The 19,817-nt window shown below is 42.8% G+C and overlaps 1 protein-coding gene across 2 annotated transcripts in view; it reads left to right on the forward strand.

Annotated features, from left to right (window-relative positions):
• The window catches only part of LOC105925570 (RAS guanyl-releasing protein 2), an 81,299-nt gene extending 61,699 nt beyond the window's left edge, over nucleotides 1-19,600 (forward strand). For both annotated transcript variants that reach the window (XM_012861495.3, XM_021315882.2), the window contains exons 14-17: nucleotides 3,026-3,062; nucleotides 7,720-7,878; nucleotides 9,516-9,578; nucleotides 18,041-19,600. In XM_012861495.3, the coding sequence (XP_012716949.2) occupies nucleotides 3,026-3,062; nucleotides 7,720-7,878; nucleotides 9,516-9,574 (255 nt within the window). In that variant the 3' untranslated portion in view covers nucleotides 9,575-9,578; nucleotides 18,041-19,600. The remainder of the gene's footprint in view (nucleotides 1-3,025; nucleotides 3,063-7,719; nucleotides 7,879-9,515; nucleotides 9,579-18,040) is intronic.
• Nucleotides 19,601-19,817: the final 217 nt, after the last annotated feature.

The following is a 19,817-nucleotide window of genomic DNA, read 5'->3' on the forward strand; positions in this document are numbered from 1 at the left end:
TGTTCTCTAAGAGCCATATTTTTCCTGTCTCCTGATACCTGAACCTGTCACTAGATGTCCCCAGCTACCCTCTTGTGTACTCGGCATCACCGCATCATTACGTCCTCCTTGTTACTCTTTACTCACCCGAATCTCTCCTGCCAGCATGTACACTCCTGAGTCCTTTCTCAGATCCCCGTCACCATCAAAACGCCTTTGTTCTTGATTTTTTTGCTCCCGTCTCTCTTTTATCTAGCGTTCCATTTCCTGGAGCTGAAGTGTTGCCTTTGCTTTTAACGCCTGATTTGTATGATTCTTAACGGCGTTGACACATGTTCTCTGAACAATTTCAACCAAATGATCCTGCAGTGACAAGTGTATGAGATGTTTTATTGCTGTTTTCCTACTGTCGCTTTACGCTTGTTATAGTTACCACTGAATGGGCATCTCTTTTGCTGGAGCCTTTGCAATGTTCTTAACAATTATTATTCTACATTCCCAGGTAGTTTGGCACAACTGTCAATGGTTTTGGTGGAAAAACATCCTCTGCTTTTTTGCAGACCTTGGAAATGACCTATTTTTACAGATTTGTTTAGGATAATGGAAGTGTCGAGGGTTTTTTTTGTAAATCTCTGCATAATTTGAGTTAATTAGGATTTTAAATCTAAACAGTTTGACATTAAATACATAACAGCATACAACAAACTGAGAGTTTGTCTGGGATCTGTGACAGATCATTGTGAAAAATCATCACATACACAGACAATACAAATAAATAAAATCACAGCTTATAGGATGGGGGTGAGAAGTCTCGCTTGCACCCCCCCCCCCCCCCCCCTTTTTGAAACGGATCCTGGACATGAACCGCTTCAGCTCCCCTCACTGTCCTCTGCAGGGCCCGGCCGTCTGCCGTGTTGCAACTGGAGGATCATGCTGAGCATCATCAGCAAACTCTGCAGAATGTTGTAAAGATGCTGCTGGCACTTGTTGCCTGTTTCTCTCTAAGAATTGTTATTATCAGCATCTGATATGCATTGCTTAGAAGAAATGCCAACATTTTCTTCAATTAGCTAAAAACAAAACTGAAGTAATAATTTTTGGACCGATAGAGGAGCGATCAAAAGTTCGGCCTTCTATCACCTGAAAAACATTTCCAGGATTAAAGGACTAATGTCTTTCTCTTTAGTTGAACTGATTACTGCAACGGTGTTTTCACAGGTTTGCCTAAAAATGTCGACCACTGCAGCTGATCCAGAACGCTGCTGCCCGCGTCCTCACTAAGACTAAGAAAGTAGAGCACATCACCCCAGTTCTAAAGTCCTTACACTGGCTCCCTGTATCTCAGAGAATAGACTTTAAAATACTTCTGTTAGTCTATACATCACTGAATGGCTTAGCACCTAAATACATCACAGACTTGTTATCAGTGTATCAGCCATCCAGACCACTAAGGTCTTCTGGCTCCAGCCTGCTCTGCATACCTAGAACCAGAACCAAACACAGAGAAGCAGCATTTAGTTCCTATGCTCCACTTATCTGGAACAAACTTCCAGAAAACTGTAAAAGTGCTGAAAGCCTGAGTTCTTTTAAATCAAGGTTAAAAACCTGTTTATGTAGAATTGCCTTTAAATGTTAATGTTGAAGTTTGTAGTCCAGCTTGTCTTCTACTGTATCTGACCTGCTGCTGCTGTTCCAAAGCAATGTGTTTTCATCAGTAATGTTTCCCTCTGTCTCTGTAAAGCTTTTCTTTCTTCTGCTTTTTGTACATGTGCAGCACTTTGATTCGTCTTGTTACTGATATGTACTTTATAAATTAACTTGCCTTGCCTATTCCTGTAGTTTTAGCAGAGTAAATGTTGATTCTAAACATCACTATTTTCACCAGAGCAGCATAAACCTGTAGAATGTCCCTTTTTAGTCTCATTGGAAGTTGGAAAAAATAATGTCCTCCAGGTAACTGGACAGTTTTTTTTAGGGGGGTGGGGGGTGGGAGAGAAATCCATATTATATTGAATGTGGTTTTCTTTGTTAAAAACTCTAAAAAAAAAAAAAAACTTAAGCTGTCCCCAGCTTAACGTTATTAGGGGAAATGTTGTGGTTGCTGTGATTTCTCATTTGCTAAATAATGAAAATATTCAACCCTGGCTCAAAGTTTTCCAGCCAGGTGCAAACTAAACTCCATGAAACTAGAGGTGAAAGTTAAACAGGATTAATCACCGTGCTGCCATCCTCTCGCCTGCTGTAGGTCTTCCTGCCCCTGGTTGCTTAGCAATATTGCGGTCACTGGCTGAAAGGAGAAGATTCAAGCTGAAAACCGTCCGGTTCGGGTCAGCAGCTGAAACAATGCCTTGCAGAAATATTGATACCTTTAGAAATGACGTCGCAACCACCACATTTAGATATTTTGGGGGGATTTAATGTGGAACACCAACACAAAATAGTACATCTAGAAGGGAAACGACAAGGGCTTCAACTTTGCAGGAGCTGTAAAGATCCACAGCTCAGGTGGATAACAGCTAAGACATATGCCATGCAAAGCAACAAGTGCTCTGGTCAGGGAAGCTGGTCAGTTAGTGGCGAGGTGCATGGAGCTAGATGCAGGAACCTGGGGGAAGCTGGTTACTCCTGGAAGAAACAGTTAGACACTGCAAAAGCCTGGCTCATCTGGGGCGAAGGTTCAACTTCCAGCAGGACAGCCAGAGCAACCATGATGTAAATCTGATCAAGAATCTGGCAAGACTTGAAAGTTTCATCCATCCATTTTCTAATCCTTCTTGCTGCAAGGCAACAGCACTACCCCCTGCATCACTGTGCAGCCCTGAAAGTTGATGTTGGCAAATGCTCTCCATTCAATATGACTGAGCTGCAAATGCACAGCCAACTTTCTTGGTTTTTGCTTGTGAAAAAATGTGCAAACCGCCACATAAAGTCTAAGGTTTGTGAACATGGTTTAACTAATTACTGCACATGAGCGCGTCTTCATCCATAAAAATGTATCCTGACTACCGGTTCACCAACCCTCTGCTTTCTTTGTCTTTTTCTGCAGATATGGGGCTTTTACAAACAAGGCTACAAGTGTAAAGGTAAGACAGCAACCTGCTAAGCAGATGTTCGTGTTCCACTCGGGAAGGCTGCAGCCTCCGGAGAATCTCTTGATCCCATTGATTTCCCATCTCACTCAAACACCTATATAGAGAGTAAATGTCATCAGCACACAGAGCCATGATGCCATCACCGGTATATAGGATCCCACTGTTGTACTTGATGTCCACACGTAAAAGCCTTGTCGCCCCGCAGTTGGATTTGCTCCGTCAGCAGAGGCCTCAGTAAATACTAGAGAGAGTTATTTGCCCTTTAAGGCCTCCGGATAGACTCGGGTTTGAGATGGCATGCTCTTTTCCCCAATGCAAACACAGGCCAGCTACCTCCTCGCCCTTCCACGCTGCCTTCAGACACACGGACTTAGCCTGCCTCTTTCCTCTGGGGAGATGCTGTCAGTGGTTTGTGCCAAGGTGGTGATAAACTGCAGATGGTAGACGCTGAATATAGCTTCACGCTGCATATGGAGCGGCAGCAAAAACTTAGGAAGTGATGGCAGATCTCGAATGCAAATCAGAGACGTTTTTGTCTGCTGCAGCTTTGGGGGGGGGCGATTAAAGACGGACGACTGCTCTGGTTTTTTATACCTAGAAAGCGCTAATATGTGCCTTTTAGCTCATTTGCACTTGCACTTACAAACCTGTTCACCTTTCTTTCAGCTATTATACAAAGAAAACTCTCAAGATTATGTGATGTGTATAGGCTTCTGCTCTTTGTTTCCTGAAAAAATAAGCATTTCACTTCCCGTTCTATCCTGTCCACCCGTAGTGTCATTATTAGCAGGCTCCGCATTCATTCGGGGCCTTCAGGTTTTCTAGCCATTGCTCATTAAATCGCTGGAAAGCCGTCATCAAATATTTCCATAGCATAGCAGCCAGAGTAATTAGTGTTCACTGGGGCCATTACGTGCGGCTTTCACCACACTCTGCACTTTGAACGGAGGAGACAAGAAAAAGAGACCTGTTTGCACAAAGACTAATTTGTTCATTAGCACAAGTCAATCCCAAAAGCATTTGAAACCTTCGAAGCACGTTTTTTTTTCCCCCTTTACAAACTCAAAGAAAGCAGTGCCAGATTGTTAAGCGTCAGGAAAATTCTGGTTTCAAAAGTTTCTAGAAATGAAAGACTGAAAAGCATGGATTAGTAGTCAGACCCCTTTGAGATCTGCACATAATGCAAAAGTTTAGGTCAAAGTGTATTCATGTGTTACAATGGCCCAGTGGATGTTCTACAGTTAAAAGCCATAAAGAATATGTTGCAAGATTTGTTGGTTCCACTGAAGCTCTGCGTTTACTTTGAATGAGTTTAAAATGTTTTGCCAAGAAGGGCAAACTACAGTCTCTAGATGTGCAAAGGAGGTAAAAAAAAAAACACACCTCAAAAGTACAGTTAGATCTCATAAAAATTGTGTAAAAGGTCAACATTTTTTTCACACATTGCCAAAAGTGAAACTCATATATTATATATTATATTAATTATCCATAGAGTGAAATATTTCAAGCTTTTATTTCTAGTTATTTTGATGATTATGGCTTACAGAGAATAAAAAAAAAAACAAAAACAGTGTAAAAAAAAAAGAAGCTCATTATTGGAAACTCATGGTATCACACTCTAGTCTGCTAATCAACTCAAAACACCAGAAACTCCTGAGCCTTTAAACGGTCTCTCAGTCTGGGTCACTAGGCTAGACCAGCATGGAGAAGACTGCTGACTGGACAGATGCCACATAAGGTCACAGCTGAAGAAGCTGGTTGTTCACAGCATGTTGCTTCTAAGCATATTCATAGAAAGTTGAGTTGGAGAAAAACCTTGGTAGGAAAAGGTGCACTAGCAACAGGGAGAACTGCATCCCTGAGAGGATTATCAAGCAAAATCCATTGAAGAATTTGGGAAACTTTCACAGGAAGTGGACTGAGGCTCATCATTAGCAGTTACACACAGACAAATCCTAAACCTTTGCTACTGCCGTCACATTCCTCGTGTCAATACACTCCTGAACCCGAGACTTGACTGTTGCTCAGAGGTGCAAAGTTCTTTTTTCAGAAGACAGTCAACTTTGCATTAGAGATCACCTATAAATCAAAGTCCCAGAGTGTGGAGGGAGAGCGGAGAGGAACAGAAGCCACGCAGGTGGAAGTCCAGGGTGAAGTTTCCACAGTCAGTGATGGTTAGGGGTGCCACGTCATCTGCTGCTGTTGGTCCACTGATTATTTTGAAGTCTACAGTCAACAAAGACATCCACCAGGAAATTTGGGCTTCTGGTGCACCTCACCAGTACTATAGGCTGATTGCCTCCATGCCACACCACATAGATGCAGTAATTCATGCACCAGTAGCCACAAAAATAATTGGGTTCGTAGAAATTAAAATACCTTTCAGAAGTTTGACATTTTTGTTTAAAAAAATCCCTTTCTATTGACCTTACACAGTCTTCTAATTTTCTGACATACTGCATTTTGGGGGGTTTTCATTATCTGTGAGCCATAAGCAAAAAGACAACAACAACACTTGTAATGAAGTCTATAAATATGTCACTCTATGTGTAAGGGTTAGGTTGTCTTGACTACAGCAGTACCCACAAAACCTCCAGCTTTAGGTCCATCAGAAGGTCTATAAAGTATTGACTCAGGGGGGCTGAATATAAATAAATACCACATTACCATTTTGCAGTGTTGATGCTGGTCTGCCCGTTTTTGGTTATGTGACAAAATGTGGAAATGTTCCAGGGTTATGGATAAATAAAAGCAGCATAAGTTTAGGGTTTTAACCCAGAAAACGGGAGAACAGTCTCTTATTATAAGACAGCCGGCCCACATTTTTCTTTAGTTATTACAAAGAAAGCTAATTGCAAGTCAAACACACACACATGCACATATTGGAATTGCAAAATGTCCTCACAATGCCAATTGTGCCACACAGCATTGGTCCTCATAATGATAGCTATACATGTGCACACACCCATGTATTACCCACCCATTCACCAGGACCCCCCCCCCCCCCACACACACACACACACACACACACACACACACACACACAACCACACTTTCCAATATCCTCTCCACTCAAAGGCCTATACTCTGACTGGGAGTTTCAGTGTGTTCTGGCTTGTTCCATTAATGAGACCTGAGGAAGTCAATGAGAGAGCCCCACAGCCATTCATCCCCATTACCATTGTTAGGCTGTACTCAGGGAGGGAGACAGAGCGCCAGGGGTGTAATTGAAATGAATCACCCACTGTGGCGCAGTGCAGGAGTGGGAGGACTCCGACTGTGTGTGGGCCGCTGGATGTGTCTGTCGGAGCAGCAGATGTCAGGTATTTCAGACTTAAGTATAGGAAGCCTCTTGGTGTGTGAAAGGTTGCAGAGCTGTCACAGTTTATCCTAACTTTTACATCGACACACAACCAGAAAAATAGCCTCGATTTGGGTTCTAGACTTTTTTCAGTCAGGTTGACATTTCTGCAGGTGCAGCTTGCCTTTTTTTTTTACTGTGAAATAATTAATCTGACACTCCTGTCCCTGAAATGTTGCAGGGCTTTTACAAAACTACCTCCTCATCTAAAAGTTTTTCACATTTTGTCACAGCCACAAACTTTTACTCATTTTATTTTCTTAGTATTTTATGCTCAGCGTCAAACGCAGGTCATTGTGCACTTGTGACAATGACCTGCGTGACTTTCAGAATAGTTTACAAATCTGAAAAGTGTGGTGGGCATTTATCTTCAGCTCCGTTTCCCCAATCAGTGTTTTGCAGAACCACCTACTGCTGCAGGCACATATTTGGAGTATCCGCTTTGCACTGCAAAAACGGAACTAAATATAAGTAAAATGTTCTTAAAATGTGTGTATCTGTCCTTGATTTGAGCAGGTAAATAAGAATATCTGCCAACAGAATACAAATTTTTGCACTTAAAATAGGAACAATTCATCTCCATCATCTTATATCAAGAGCTAAATGTCTAATTATCTTAATTTAGAAGTCAAAATACTCATTCCATTGGCAGATGATCTTATTTACCTGCTCAAATCAAGGACAGATACACACATTTTAAGAACATTTTACTTATTTTTAGTTCCGTTTTTGCAGTGTGCGTGTTCAGAGACTGTTCTTTTGGTTAATTCTTTGCAAAATAACTTAAGTTCAGCCAGATTGTCTGGAAAATAGCTGTGAAAAAGTTGCACAATTTCCCTTAAAAATCCGTTAAACGTTTAGAGTAACCTGACGACCTGTAAAAAAGGTTCCAGGCTGGTGAATCATTTTGCAAAGCGCTGTACTTGACCCAAAGTATCACTGCTCTCCTTTCAGACTCTCACCAGTTGAGAGAGTTGTTGTCGAGCACGGTTGACCTTTCTGTGTGTGTGTGCCAGTGTTCGTGCGTCTGCATGTCGTGCCAAAGCACCTTTCTGTCGCCGTTTGCTCTCCCATTCACCCCGATGTTTGGGTTTGGACCCGTCCCTCTGTCTGACCCTCTCTGTCCTCCCCGCTCCCCCGCCACCCTTCACTCACGGCTCTTCCCTTCTCTCTTCCCGTCCCGCCGATCCTCTCTTCCCCTCTATCCGACTCTCCGTCCTCCGCTCCTCTCCCGACACCTCTCCCTGCCGGCGTCTTTCGTCCGTGATGGCCATTCTGCGGCCGCAGCCTGCGGGGTGAACTGTCATAAGGCCTGCCGAAGCCGCCTGGCCGTCGAGTGCAGGAAGAGGACGAAGAGCATCAGCCACGAGACTCCACCAGCCCTCCAGGCCAGATCCTACAGCTTCCCACCACCTGCCAATACTCCTCCCAGCCTGCAGAACACAGGTGAGAAGCCTATAGTTGCTGATGGATAAAAAAAAAAAAAAAAAAAAAACCAAGAAGATCAAAAGGTTTTTTTGTGCCTTTCAAATGTGACTCGTGAAATCTAAAGAAATAGAGTTCAGCAAACACCAAAGCCTTGATGCACAGTGCTGTAAAACACTTTCCTTACAGATTGCTTGTGTTATTATTTTTCACCATTGAATGTTTGAGACCATCAAACTAAGTTTAATATGAAACATAACCTGAATAAACACAAAAATCAGTATCAAAATAACTACTTCATTTAACTTAAGACCCGAGAACTTTAGTTCAAACCTATTAAGGCTTTTAGGCACTTGAAAAAAGGCTAAAAAAAAGAGATGAGCTTCTCTTAGACATATATGTTTGATCAATTGTCAGCCTCGTTTCACATTCTGACAGGAGAAAGAAAAATACATATTTGAAGAAAAACTAGACTACAATCAAGTCTTAAGAGGTTAATGAGAAAAAGATACCCAGACTGCCCCAAAACTTACATTTATGGTTCCGTCTCTTATAGCTAGTCATCCGGATTGTGATGCAGTGAAGCATCAGTAGAGCATCACTCTACTACCCTGAGCTCTGAATTGACCTAAATCAGTGACATGAAGGCGGGATGCGGGCCGGGTGAATCCGTACTTAAATCCGACGAGGAAGCTGTGGCATGGCGCTATGCTGGCTGTTCATCCTGGACTGTCTTCCAAGACAGAAAATGGCTTTCTCCTAGACACGCCTGTTTCCCCGTACAACCATACAGCCACCAACAATGTTCAGCTCATTTCTGTGTAGATCACCATATACATTTTGAAGACAATAAGAGACATGTCTGTACATGCTCTTTCTTTAAAATAATATTAAAACAACTAACTAACTAAAGGTAAACTGATGCTGGAATGAAGTGTTATTGTGCATTTCTATGTGATTCCACACCTTTAGACAACCTAGGCTTCTAAATGGTGTATCAGTTCTATTAAATGAACCAGAAAACAGGGAGAAAAGAACAGCACTCCAAACTGATATCATGAATGTCAAACTTCTGGTTAAAATAGCTAAATTTTAGTATTGAAATAAGGTTTATTGCTTAAATGTGAGGTGGCGGCACAGGGGTAGAGCATGCGACCCAAGTTTCTTTGATGATCTGAAACATTAAAGGCAAAGGATCCATACAAAGCCTTTTCCTAGAACTTCATGTTGATATATTATAAATGCTACTAAATATAGCAATGTGTTTGCCTTTACATCAATCCACGTATTAAAATAATTTGTATTATATTTTGTGCAAATACTGTGAAACTGTGGTATTTCAATTATTTCATGCGTGGAGAATCTCTGCCAGCCCATTTCTATTTGGGATACATCTTTAGAGTGTCATTTGCAATGGAAATATAATTAGCTCACCACAGGGAAGCCTTTACTCTCTGCCTGATTGTATTTTACATAACTATAAGCTGTTTTGCTCACTGGGCTACACAGAATTGCCAGATAAATGAACCAGAACGCTGGAAAGATCCGGCCACTGTTTGCTGGATCTTCAGGAAGTCTTCTGCATTCTTAATTAATTGACCAGTCTCCCTGCTTCCTTTTTGCATGGAGTTGATTTTTTCCCCCTCTGTTTCCATCAGTCATAGCTGAAGAGGACCTAGAGACGGTGGAGGAGGGAGTTTTTGATGTCCATCTATAACTAGGTGAGGCAAACACTTTAACTGCATTCCAGGTACTCTTGTTGTTTAATGTTTCCATGTTTTTTAAGATCTCACATACTCGTCCTTGATTTTCACTCTTGTGAATAACTACCTGCTCGGCCCTGGAGAATTCCTGGAGTCACTCAAAGATCTGTCGCACATGCCTAAAATTGGTCTGACAGAAACTTGTGGTAGAGCTACTAAGCTCACTACTGCTCCTTCACTTATAAAACACTCAGGGGCAAATTCATGACACACTGCAATCTCCTCCATGTTGCAGCTATTTTGCTTCAACTGTTCCTCTGGATTCATGAAGCAGATTTCTGTAAACACATGTGAGCGCAATCCTGCCCGCCGAGTCCAGCAGATGGGAGCAGCGTGCACGTATTTAAGCGTCAGGGACAACATCTGTTCTCTCTTCAGCTACAAGCAGACATGTTTCAAGACATACAGAATGTCGCCTTTTATTGTTATTGTTATTCAACAAAGAACTCCAAGTTCCTAGCTGAGGAGGGCTTTCTTAAGATGTGAAGCAAAGCATCTGGCTGTATGCATCACAGAATGGTGCTTCTGAGGCCATTGCTGCAGATTGTAAAACAGGGGAATGATCAATTTAGGTCATGCACTCAGGTAAAAACAAGAGATGTGATGGAAATTAAAAGTTAATAAGACTATTGATTAAAGAAAAGGAACTACTGTGGGAGGAAAATACCCTGTATGGAATGTACCACCGACAGATAGCTGAAGTGGCTGATAAGACCAAATCCTACCAATGACCAGAGAGGGCTGGACTGAAAGACAGCACTGAAGCCCTGATCATGGCAGCACAGGAGCTAGCTTTGAGCACCAGAGCCAAATACCCCGTTTCCACTACCCCTTTTTTAACCGTGCCGAGACCAGTCCGAGCTCAGTAACTGAGATAACTATCGAGTGTAAATGGATCGCAAACTGAACTGAACCGAGCCAGACACAACCGGACCGCGCTAAATGCAGCCCAGTACCAGAGGTGGGCTCGGCCCGGTTTTTCCCTGGCCCGGTTCTCTGATAACAAAGAGCGCATGAGCAGACCGCGTTATCTCCTTTCAGCCAGCTGACATTTCAGACATTCATAAAAATACTAGCTTCCTTACCGTGACACACGATTTCCAGTGATGATTCTGCTTAGCAGTGTGATGAACCTCAGCGTCTGTCATTTTTTCCTGCGTCTGTAAATCCTTATTAGACTTTCCTTTGTCTTATCCACGTCCCAAAAGCCGACTCTGTCAAGTAAATTTACCAAAGGTTGCCGTCTTCGGACTGTCCGCAAACAACGAAATATCACAAATATCGTTCCGCAAACAACGAAATATCACAATAATAATCAAGCATAACTTCCTGAATGTTACGGGCACCACCATTTTTATTTGCTTGATTCCCTCCTTTAGTCCTAGAGAGCAGTACTACCGCATATCGTCACTAGGAAGTGAGGAACCAAGGAACCGAGATAGCGTGATGTGTAAACGGTCGTCAGAACCGAGCTCGGCATGGATCTGTTTAACAAGGGTAGTGTAAATGGGGCTATAGAGGCCCAGATCTACCATATTAGGCAAGATCCCAGGTGCAGCATCCAGCATCGCACAGCAGGGTGTAAGACACTTTCAGGGGAGGAATACATGGAACGCCATGACCAAGTGGCTGGTATAGTGTACAGAAACATCTGTACACTATACCAGGTGGAGGCCCCCAGGTCAAAATGGGAGTCACTTCCTAAGGTAGTGGAGAATGATCCTGTGGGACTTCCAGATACAGACAAAATGGTAATGGCCATCCAACTGGACATTGTGATCATTGATAAGCAGCAGAGGACAGTCATTGTGATCGATGAAGCCATCCCGTGTGATGGAAACATCAGGAAAAAATAACACAAGAAACTGTTGAAATACCAAAAGCTCGGGGAAGAACTAGAAAGAACTAGAAAACTAGAAAGGTGGAGACAACAGTAGTGCCCCTGGTCATCGGAGCACTCGGGGCAGTAACCCCCACTCTGGAGAAGTGGCTCCAACAGATACCTGCAGAAACATCAGACATCTCAGTCCAGAAGGGCACAATCTTAGGAACAGCTAAGATCCTAAGAAGAATCCTCAAGCTCCCAGGCCTCTGGTAGAGGAGCCGAGGTTGAGAAATGGAGAGCCACCCTCTCTGCTCAGGAGTATAAGGGATGGGTGAGAAAGCAGTTTTTCTTTATATTAAGCTTTAAGCAAATATTAAACCTTAAGCCTAGATTTCTGTATAGATTTTTTTTATCAGTTTGAATTAATATTCTAATTTTAAATGTTGTGCTTTTATTATATATAAGCCAAAAAAGTAATTATTACTAACAGGTATAAGCGCTTTAAAACACCAGTTTTTGAGTAATTATTCTATGTAATGCATCTACCCTTGTTAATTGTGTTGTGCCATTACAATGTTTAATAAATAACTTTCTGTCAAGTATTGTCTGGAGGATATCAGCACTAAAGCTGATATCAGGACAATAGCTGAAAGGGATGATACGAGCACTTTTAACAGCAAACTCTGCATACACATAGAATAAATGAGTGACAACTTGTCTTCAAGATCAATAATTTAATAACAGAAATAAAATGAACATCCAGAGAACATCACTATATAATGCTGTTTATCTGAATTGAACGCCGTATTTCAATCAATAAATCCTCTATACTAGGCTAGTGAAACTTAACTAAACTACTAAGCAAAAAAAGATAAAAAGAAGCTAAGGAACTATTTACAAAACAAACAAACAAAGACAAAACTAAAGTGGTTGATCATAATCAGAATAATCCAGTGAATCCTGGTTCACTGCAGATCTGACTTAGTTAAATTAGCATAACTAATTTAGAACAACATTTGGCATGTGTTTCAATCCATACACAATGCAAATCCCGAGTTACACAAAACATTTTTTGAGGAAATAACATTTTAAAGAATGATTTGCTCAGTAAAATCATTTACTTTAGAGACACCCGATTTGATCAATGTGATTATATGTCCGGGAGGTAGGGGTCGCTGCAGCGATTGGTCGCTAAAAAAATCGGTTACTCCTAAAGTTAACCAAAACGCCTTTAAATCGACATTAATATTCTGTATTAATGTGGGAATAAGGCTCATAGCACTATCGAACGATGGCGGAGCGAAACAAACAAGCCTTAAGCTTGGAACGTGGTTTTGGAGAATAACCGGAAATCGGAAGTTACCAGAAGCTAAATAGCATTTTGGCTAGCGGATTTTCAGCGCTAACTTTAGAAGCGTCAGCTTTTATTTTAGTCATAATGAGTGGGACGGATAACATAAACATTAATATCCCATCAATGTATGAAACCCTTGTGGAGATAACGTTTGTTATAACCATTAAAATGCATTCGAATCACCTCGGCAATAATAGGGTACAGAATGCTAGCATGAGCTAATTCCGTTAGCTCCATGTGAAAAATACCATGTGAAAGCATTACAAAACATTTTCCAATGACCGTGTTACCTTTCCCTGCCTCAATCCTGCCCAACCTGTCGGCACGTCGTTTGATTTCGGTCCATTTTGGTCTTCCAAGGAAGGGAGCACTGAAAAGGGAAAACGTCATTTCTTCAGCAGTGGCTAGTGGCTTAGCAGCTGTGGACATGTGGCCATGAGCTGACACGTGGTTGGGATCGGAGGCCTGGGCGTCCTCTGACCCGGTTGCAGCCACGATTTCAGCAGATTTTTCCTCAGCATGGGAAAGTGGGTCCTTAGCTGGCTTTTCAGATCTGTCTGGAGTCTGCTTTCCAGTAAAGGCTGAGAAGAAATAAACAAAGCTGTTTTTGGCATGGAGGGATCCTTTCCTCTGGCGTTTTACGCTGAAGTTCAGACAGCAGACTTAACTCTGATTTGCCCAGTTATATCCTCCAGGCGAAGAGGGATTTCTCCCCTGTGTTGGCTTGTGGATCTTTTCTGGCCTCGTGAGGCCTCATGGTTCAGGCCAGCCTCCCCCCTCTTTTGTCTCAGGCAGAAAGAAGGTGAAGACTGGGTGGCAGCCCCCTCTCCTCGGGGGCTCCAGGAAAAAAGTGAAAAAGAGAGTGAAGGGAGCTGAGAGGTTCAGTCTGAAGGAATCCTCTGTGGGGAAGGGTCTGGCTCAACAGCAGAGGCACCTCTGCTGAGAGACTGTCTTTGCAGCAGGGTTGTGACATTCCCTCTGGTCCCTCCCCCATGGTACATGTTCAGAATTTAATCTGACTTAATTCTTCCTCTCATCATGGCTTTAATATTCTGGCACAACAATTGAGTCACTGAAACAAATAACTTTTTAAGTGTCAATGTCCAAATATTTTTGTGTGGCCACCATTATTTTCCAGCACTGGCTCAACTCTCTTAGGTATGGAGTTCACTAGAGCTCGACATCTTGCCACTGGAATCCTCCTCCACGACTACATCACAGAGCTGCTGAATATTAGAGTGCTTGAGCTCCTCCACCTTTCTTTTGAGGATACCCTGCAGATGCAGAGTAGCGTCTCAGTCTGGAGACATGCTGAGCAAGTCCAGCTCCTTTACCATCAGTTTCTTTAGCGAGGGCCAGTTTCCAAACATACTGCACTGCTTCGTTATGTCACAATACATGTTGGAATTTAGGGTTCCCTCAATGAACTGTAGCTCCCCACAGCTGACAACCCCATACCATGACCTTCCCACCACCATGGTAGACTGTAGGCGAGACACAATTGTCTCCGGCACACACACTTGAAAACATCTGAACCAATAGCGTACCGCACACGTGACGTCACCGTCTCAAGGGCAACGCCCCTTTTGCCGCTTTGGTAGGGCATACAGGTAGAGAACGCCCGTAGCAACCAGCAGAAACAGCGATATGACCGACTTTACAGCCGTTAAATTTTCGCAAGACGATGTCCCAGGCACACGGTTTACTGATCGAACTGTCGAAGAACACACCAACGTTCAGCTCAAACGATGGCTTGAGTGTCGAGGGCTTAAAAAGACAGGAAAACGGGCCAAGTTGATCGCACGGTAAGCTTTGTTTTTTTTTTTTATGTGCGGCGGTCATGGCGTCGTCGGCCGTTTTTTTTGTTTGTAATCACCGTCCAGGGATCGGTATATATTTAATGTTTGTCTTATTTGAAATGTTTTTGAGTAAGCTATCCTGGTAGCAGGGTATCATGTTAGCGCCTGCTACCATGATAGCCTATATGCTATCATGGTAGCAGGCGCTTCAATATTAACATGTCGGCCACCAAAATACTCTTACCTGTTCACTACTTGATGTCGCTGGAATTGGGTCAGGATGTTCTTCGGTTGTGCCCTTTCCTCCAACAAAATGCTTGCTACATATGTAGGCCGACCGCACCGGTGTACCCAGCGCACACATTTCTCCTTGGCAGTCTTGAAGAAAACATCCTTCATATGCGGCCGATCAGCGTACCTCGAGTCGCTGTTGCACGTTCCATAGCAACAATGTTTAAAAACCATGGTCTTAGATTGGGAAAAAGCAGTCGTTTACCGAGTAAAACCAAGGGTAACGCACGTCTCTTTTACAGCGAAACAGCGGCGGACTATTCAAGCTTGTCCTACTGCGTACCACGGGATGTGACGTCATTGTGACGTCACGTTTCTAAAAATAGCTCGCTCGCGGTACGCTATTAAGTGTACTTTTTGTTACATCAGATCACAGGAAATGTTTCCTTTAACTAATGTCTTCATTCTGCTTGTCTTCAGAAAACTGTTTGTTGGGTTTCTTGTGCATCATCTTTAGATGAGGCTCCCTTCTGGGATGACAGCCATGGAGACCAATCCGATACAGCATGTGGCTTACAGCCCAACCCATTCAACCTCTGCAGTAATACTGGCAGCACTCGTGTGTCTATTTTCAAAAGACAACCTCTCTATATGATGCTGAGCATGTGCACTCAGCCTCCTTGCGACCATGGCGAGGCCTGTTCTGAGAGGAACCCTGTCTGTTAAACCGCTGTCAGGTCTTGGTCACCGTGCTGCAGCTCAGTCCCAGGATGTGAAAAATGACTAACTGGGAAACATGTGGGCATTTCATTTTGGGATGTACTCTTTTATTATTGCAAGCAGTTTAGACATTAATGGCTCCATGCTGAGCCATTTTGAATGGACAACACATTTACACTGTTATGCAAGGTGAGGGACTGACCCTCATTTCTAGGGGTTTGTGTCAGACCATTTCATCCGACGTAACGCAACCAGTAAGTAATATGCTGGTTAAGACATATTCCAGAACATGTTATCCAGTGCCTGTAGTACAGGTGTTGTTAAACACATTTCTTTACCTCATTGTTCCCTCTAGGTTTGTATTATGGAAATAAGGAAATCCATAAGTGAGCTTTAATAAGTGTAACCGTTCCAGAAAAACCTTTAGGTGTTCCAAAAGCCTTTGTGGCTTTTGGTCCTTTGAAATACATCAATGACTCCTCACAGCGTCAAATCACAGCTTGAATATAAATAAATATGAGTTGTGAGCAGTTCAGTCGAAGAGCGTCTTTCTTTTCCCAGGCTGTTTGATTTGAATAATTCTTAAAAGCCCTCACAAGTGAAACTAATCAGTGTATTAAAAGAAAAAAGCCAACTGGAGATAACGGACAGGCATTTCTCCTTTTTTTTTCTTTGAATAATTTCCCTTTGGAGGAATGACTCTTCTGCTTTTGTACCATCTTACACCCTCTGAGAATTATCTCACTACTAGGTTGGGGCCCAGTGTTTTCTTAAATAGGCTAATTAAACAACAAGAATGCAAAATGACATGGTCATATTAACTAACAAAGGGGCTGTGGGGTAAAAATGTATCCACATGTTTTGAGTATAGTGCAATAATAGAGGTTTTCAGGCGTAGTATGATCCTAATAGCTGCCGTAAGACGTCATAATAAAGTGATACTAAATACGGTGCCATACAATAGTATTAACTCCCACTGAAACTTCAAACGTTTTGCAACGTTAAAATCACAGACTTAGATGTATTTTATTTGGGCTTTTGTGTGACTGAGGAACAGAGAAGAGTGGCTAATTCTGAAGTGGGTTTTACAGTTACTCTGACACCACTTATAACGTGCCTTCAGAAGTCACCACCTTAATGGATTGAGCCCACCTGTGTCGGATTTATTTCCAGTTTAAACCCAGCTGCTCTCTAAAGGTTTTTGTTAGAGCCAGGAGGCCTGTTTTAGCTCTGGAGGAGCAGCAGAGATCAGCTGCTCCTGTGGGAGAATCTGTTGGCAGAACAGCTACTGAACATGTAGTCCACAGCTCGTTGATAGAAAGGGGTGTTTCACAAAAGAAAATCATTGTGGACAAACCTGCGTAGCCTCTTTGCAGCACAATAACCTCGCAGCAGTGGCTTCAGTCAGTGGCTTCTTCAGATCTGCTGCAGCATGGAGCGCTACAGGAGAGAATCCCTGCCCACAGCCAGATCATGACCATCTATAATGACTGTTTTTGGGAAAACATCTGCTCTAATCTTGTCTGTTTTCCTGTTGGGATAAATTAATTACTTTTACCGGCATTTAAATTTGATTTTAAGAAAACCATTGATAAAAGAAAGGTATAATTGATCTTGTAAGTTGGTCATAAGCCCCTTAAGCATGGACGCAGCAAGCATGTGGAAGAAGGTGCTTTAGAAAGCTAATGATTCACATCACACTGAACACACCATCCCCAGATTAAAGAACACGCCGGCATCAGCATGCTGAGGAAGAGCCTATCGTTAACATGGTCAGGGAAGCTGGTAAATACAGGGCTATCCTGGAGGGCAAGCATTCAGAAATATTGAATGTTTTGCATTAAAGCATAGCCATGTCCTAGAATGGAATCAATCAAACACCAGGCCCGAATCCAACTTAGAATCCCCGGCAAGATTGGGAAAAATGCCGCTCACAGATGCGCTCCTTCAGATTTGAGCGTGAGCTGTATTTGGCAAACAAGAATGCAGAAGTTTTAATGGTTAGATGTGAAAAGCTGGCAGAGACGTATCCCAGAAGACCTGCAGCTGTAACAGCAGTGAAATGGGGGGCTTTGGTGAAGCGCTGGCTGAGGCGGCTGGATGAAAAGGCACGGCACGCTTTTCACACTTAGATTTATAAAAAAGAATCAAAATCATGTATTATTTTCAATCTACTTCCCAATTATATACCTCCTTTAGTTAGATTGTGATGTGATATATAATTTTTGAATACTTTTGCACAGCTTGATAAGTTGGAGGAATATTCTTTTTATCTCATCATTTCACATTTATCCTGCTTAATATCATGAAAAAACTATTTGACCTCCTAATAAAGTCAGATGCTGCGTACTTCCCATGGCGGGTTATTCTCGCACCAGAGCAGCTGACAGAGGAAACGTAGAGCTCTGGAGATCTTATATCCAGGTGTCCTGTACGGTCCATCTGGTGCACAAATGTCGATTATGCTGATGGATTTCCCATCTCTCTGCAGGAGCCTTTAACTGAAGGGTGGCTTCTCCGAAACAGGCCAGTGACAGTCCTCAGCTCTCTCCATCCCCACATCCCTGCTGTAGGCGTCGTGCATGAAGCCAAATCAGAGAGCCGAGCCAGGCGGGGGGAGCGGACCACAGTTAGTTGTACAACCCTCGGCACTGAGGGGAACCGGCACCGAACACCAGCCAGGAAAACCGACACGCTGCCACACGGTGGACTCATCCTGGAACAGCACTCCTCTCCATCTAAATAGATGGTGGTGTTCAACATGCGTGGAACGTGTGTATTGATTCAGTGTGCAGAGAGTATTAATGTATAGAACTATTGTATTGTTTTTTTTCTTTTAAGTAATCCATTAAATTGTATTTTCTCAGTGGAACTTTTAAAATCGGTCTAGTTTCTGCATTTCGAGGTGGACCTCTGCTCATCTTCAGAACATTAAAGAGGTGCTGTTATTGCCAAGAATGTAAAGCTGCCACCCAGACTAAGCTATTGTCTCCTTTTTATCTGAGATGCTGTGTTTTTGTTTTTCTTTTATGTTGTTTTTGAAGTATGTGTTTGAGTGGAGCCAAAACAAGGACCAATTTGGATGTCAGATGATATGCCGTTGCTTTGTGGTTGCCGTCTGAAGTGTGGTGACAAAAGCATCTGCTCTGCAGACAAAAGAAACGGCAGAAATAAGTGTGCAGACACCTGTAATTAGAGTGAGACGAGACGCTGAACGGTGCTGTATTTTTGTCGTGTTACCCTCGGTATCCGTGGCTGTCCTGTTGTTAACGCCGTGCTGTTTTCAGTACACAGTGCTGTGAAGCTAGCTGAGATGGAGAAATCCTGCTGTCAGATGAAGAATCCGTCTTCCCCGGCAAACCCGTCGACAGCACAGAGCTGGAGACCGGCTTACGTCCCACTGATTCCCCCCGTCGGTGTCTGAGCGAGCGCCGATGTTTTCAGCCTGCCAGTTTTTAAGGAATCAAAAGGAGGGAATTGAAACCGAAGTGGCCTAATGAGGCTTTTTTTTATTTGACAGCAGCCTGTAGAAAAATATTCCTGAGAATCTGTTTTAATGCAACTTGGATTTTGCCCTTTTTGTATGCTGCATGCTGCCTCCAAACATTTCTGCGGAGTAGAGGTTTCATCATTTCTAACGTGGCACGTTAAAGTTACGGCACAGCTACTGACAAAACGCTTCAGCCTCTCTGTGCCTGTGGAGAGATGAATTCAGACCTGGAGCCGCGTCCCGCTAACGGCTGACTTGTCGTTGGATGACACTCCTTGTACATTTTTGCTTTTGTTGCATGAATAGCTGAAGAAAAGCTGGTCCTTCAGTTGTGATCCTCACCTAATGACGTGTTGTGTTTCAGAACTGTGCTGTTTATGCTGTTTTCCCGCGGCTTCAGAACGATTTCTCAGTATTAAGTGCGGCTGGCATCTTTCAGATAACTGTTGTTGTGAAAATGTTTGTGATTAATAAGAATGATAATGGAAAACATGGCGGTTTGTGTTGTTTTTAAGACCTGCCAGATCAGCTGTTCCAACTCTTCTTAAATTTCTGTTTGCACAAATTTCTGTCCATTTGCAGGCAAGAAGTGGATGGTTTCTTGATTCAGACGTGTCTTTCTAAACCTTCACAGTTCCTGTTTTAAATTACAAACTGCCTTTCACAGAGAGCCATGGGCACATTTCACATTTGAGATCTTGCTCTTGTTAGCATTTCCTTCCTAAATTTCAACCGCTTTTACCCCAAGCAGTTTTGAGTGAGACATCACACAAGTGAC

This window comes from Fundulus heteroclitus, chromosome 14, assembly GCF_011125445.2.
Source record: "Fundulus heteroclitus isolate FHET01 chromosome 14, MU-UCD_Fhet_4.1, whole genome shotgun sequence".
Classification (NCBI taxonomy): Eukaryota; Metazoa; Chordata; class Actinopteri; order Cyprinodontiformes; family Fundulidae; genus Fundulus; species Fundulus heteroclitus.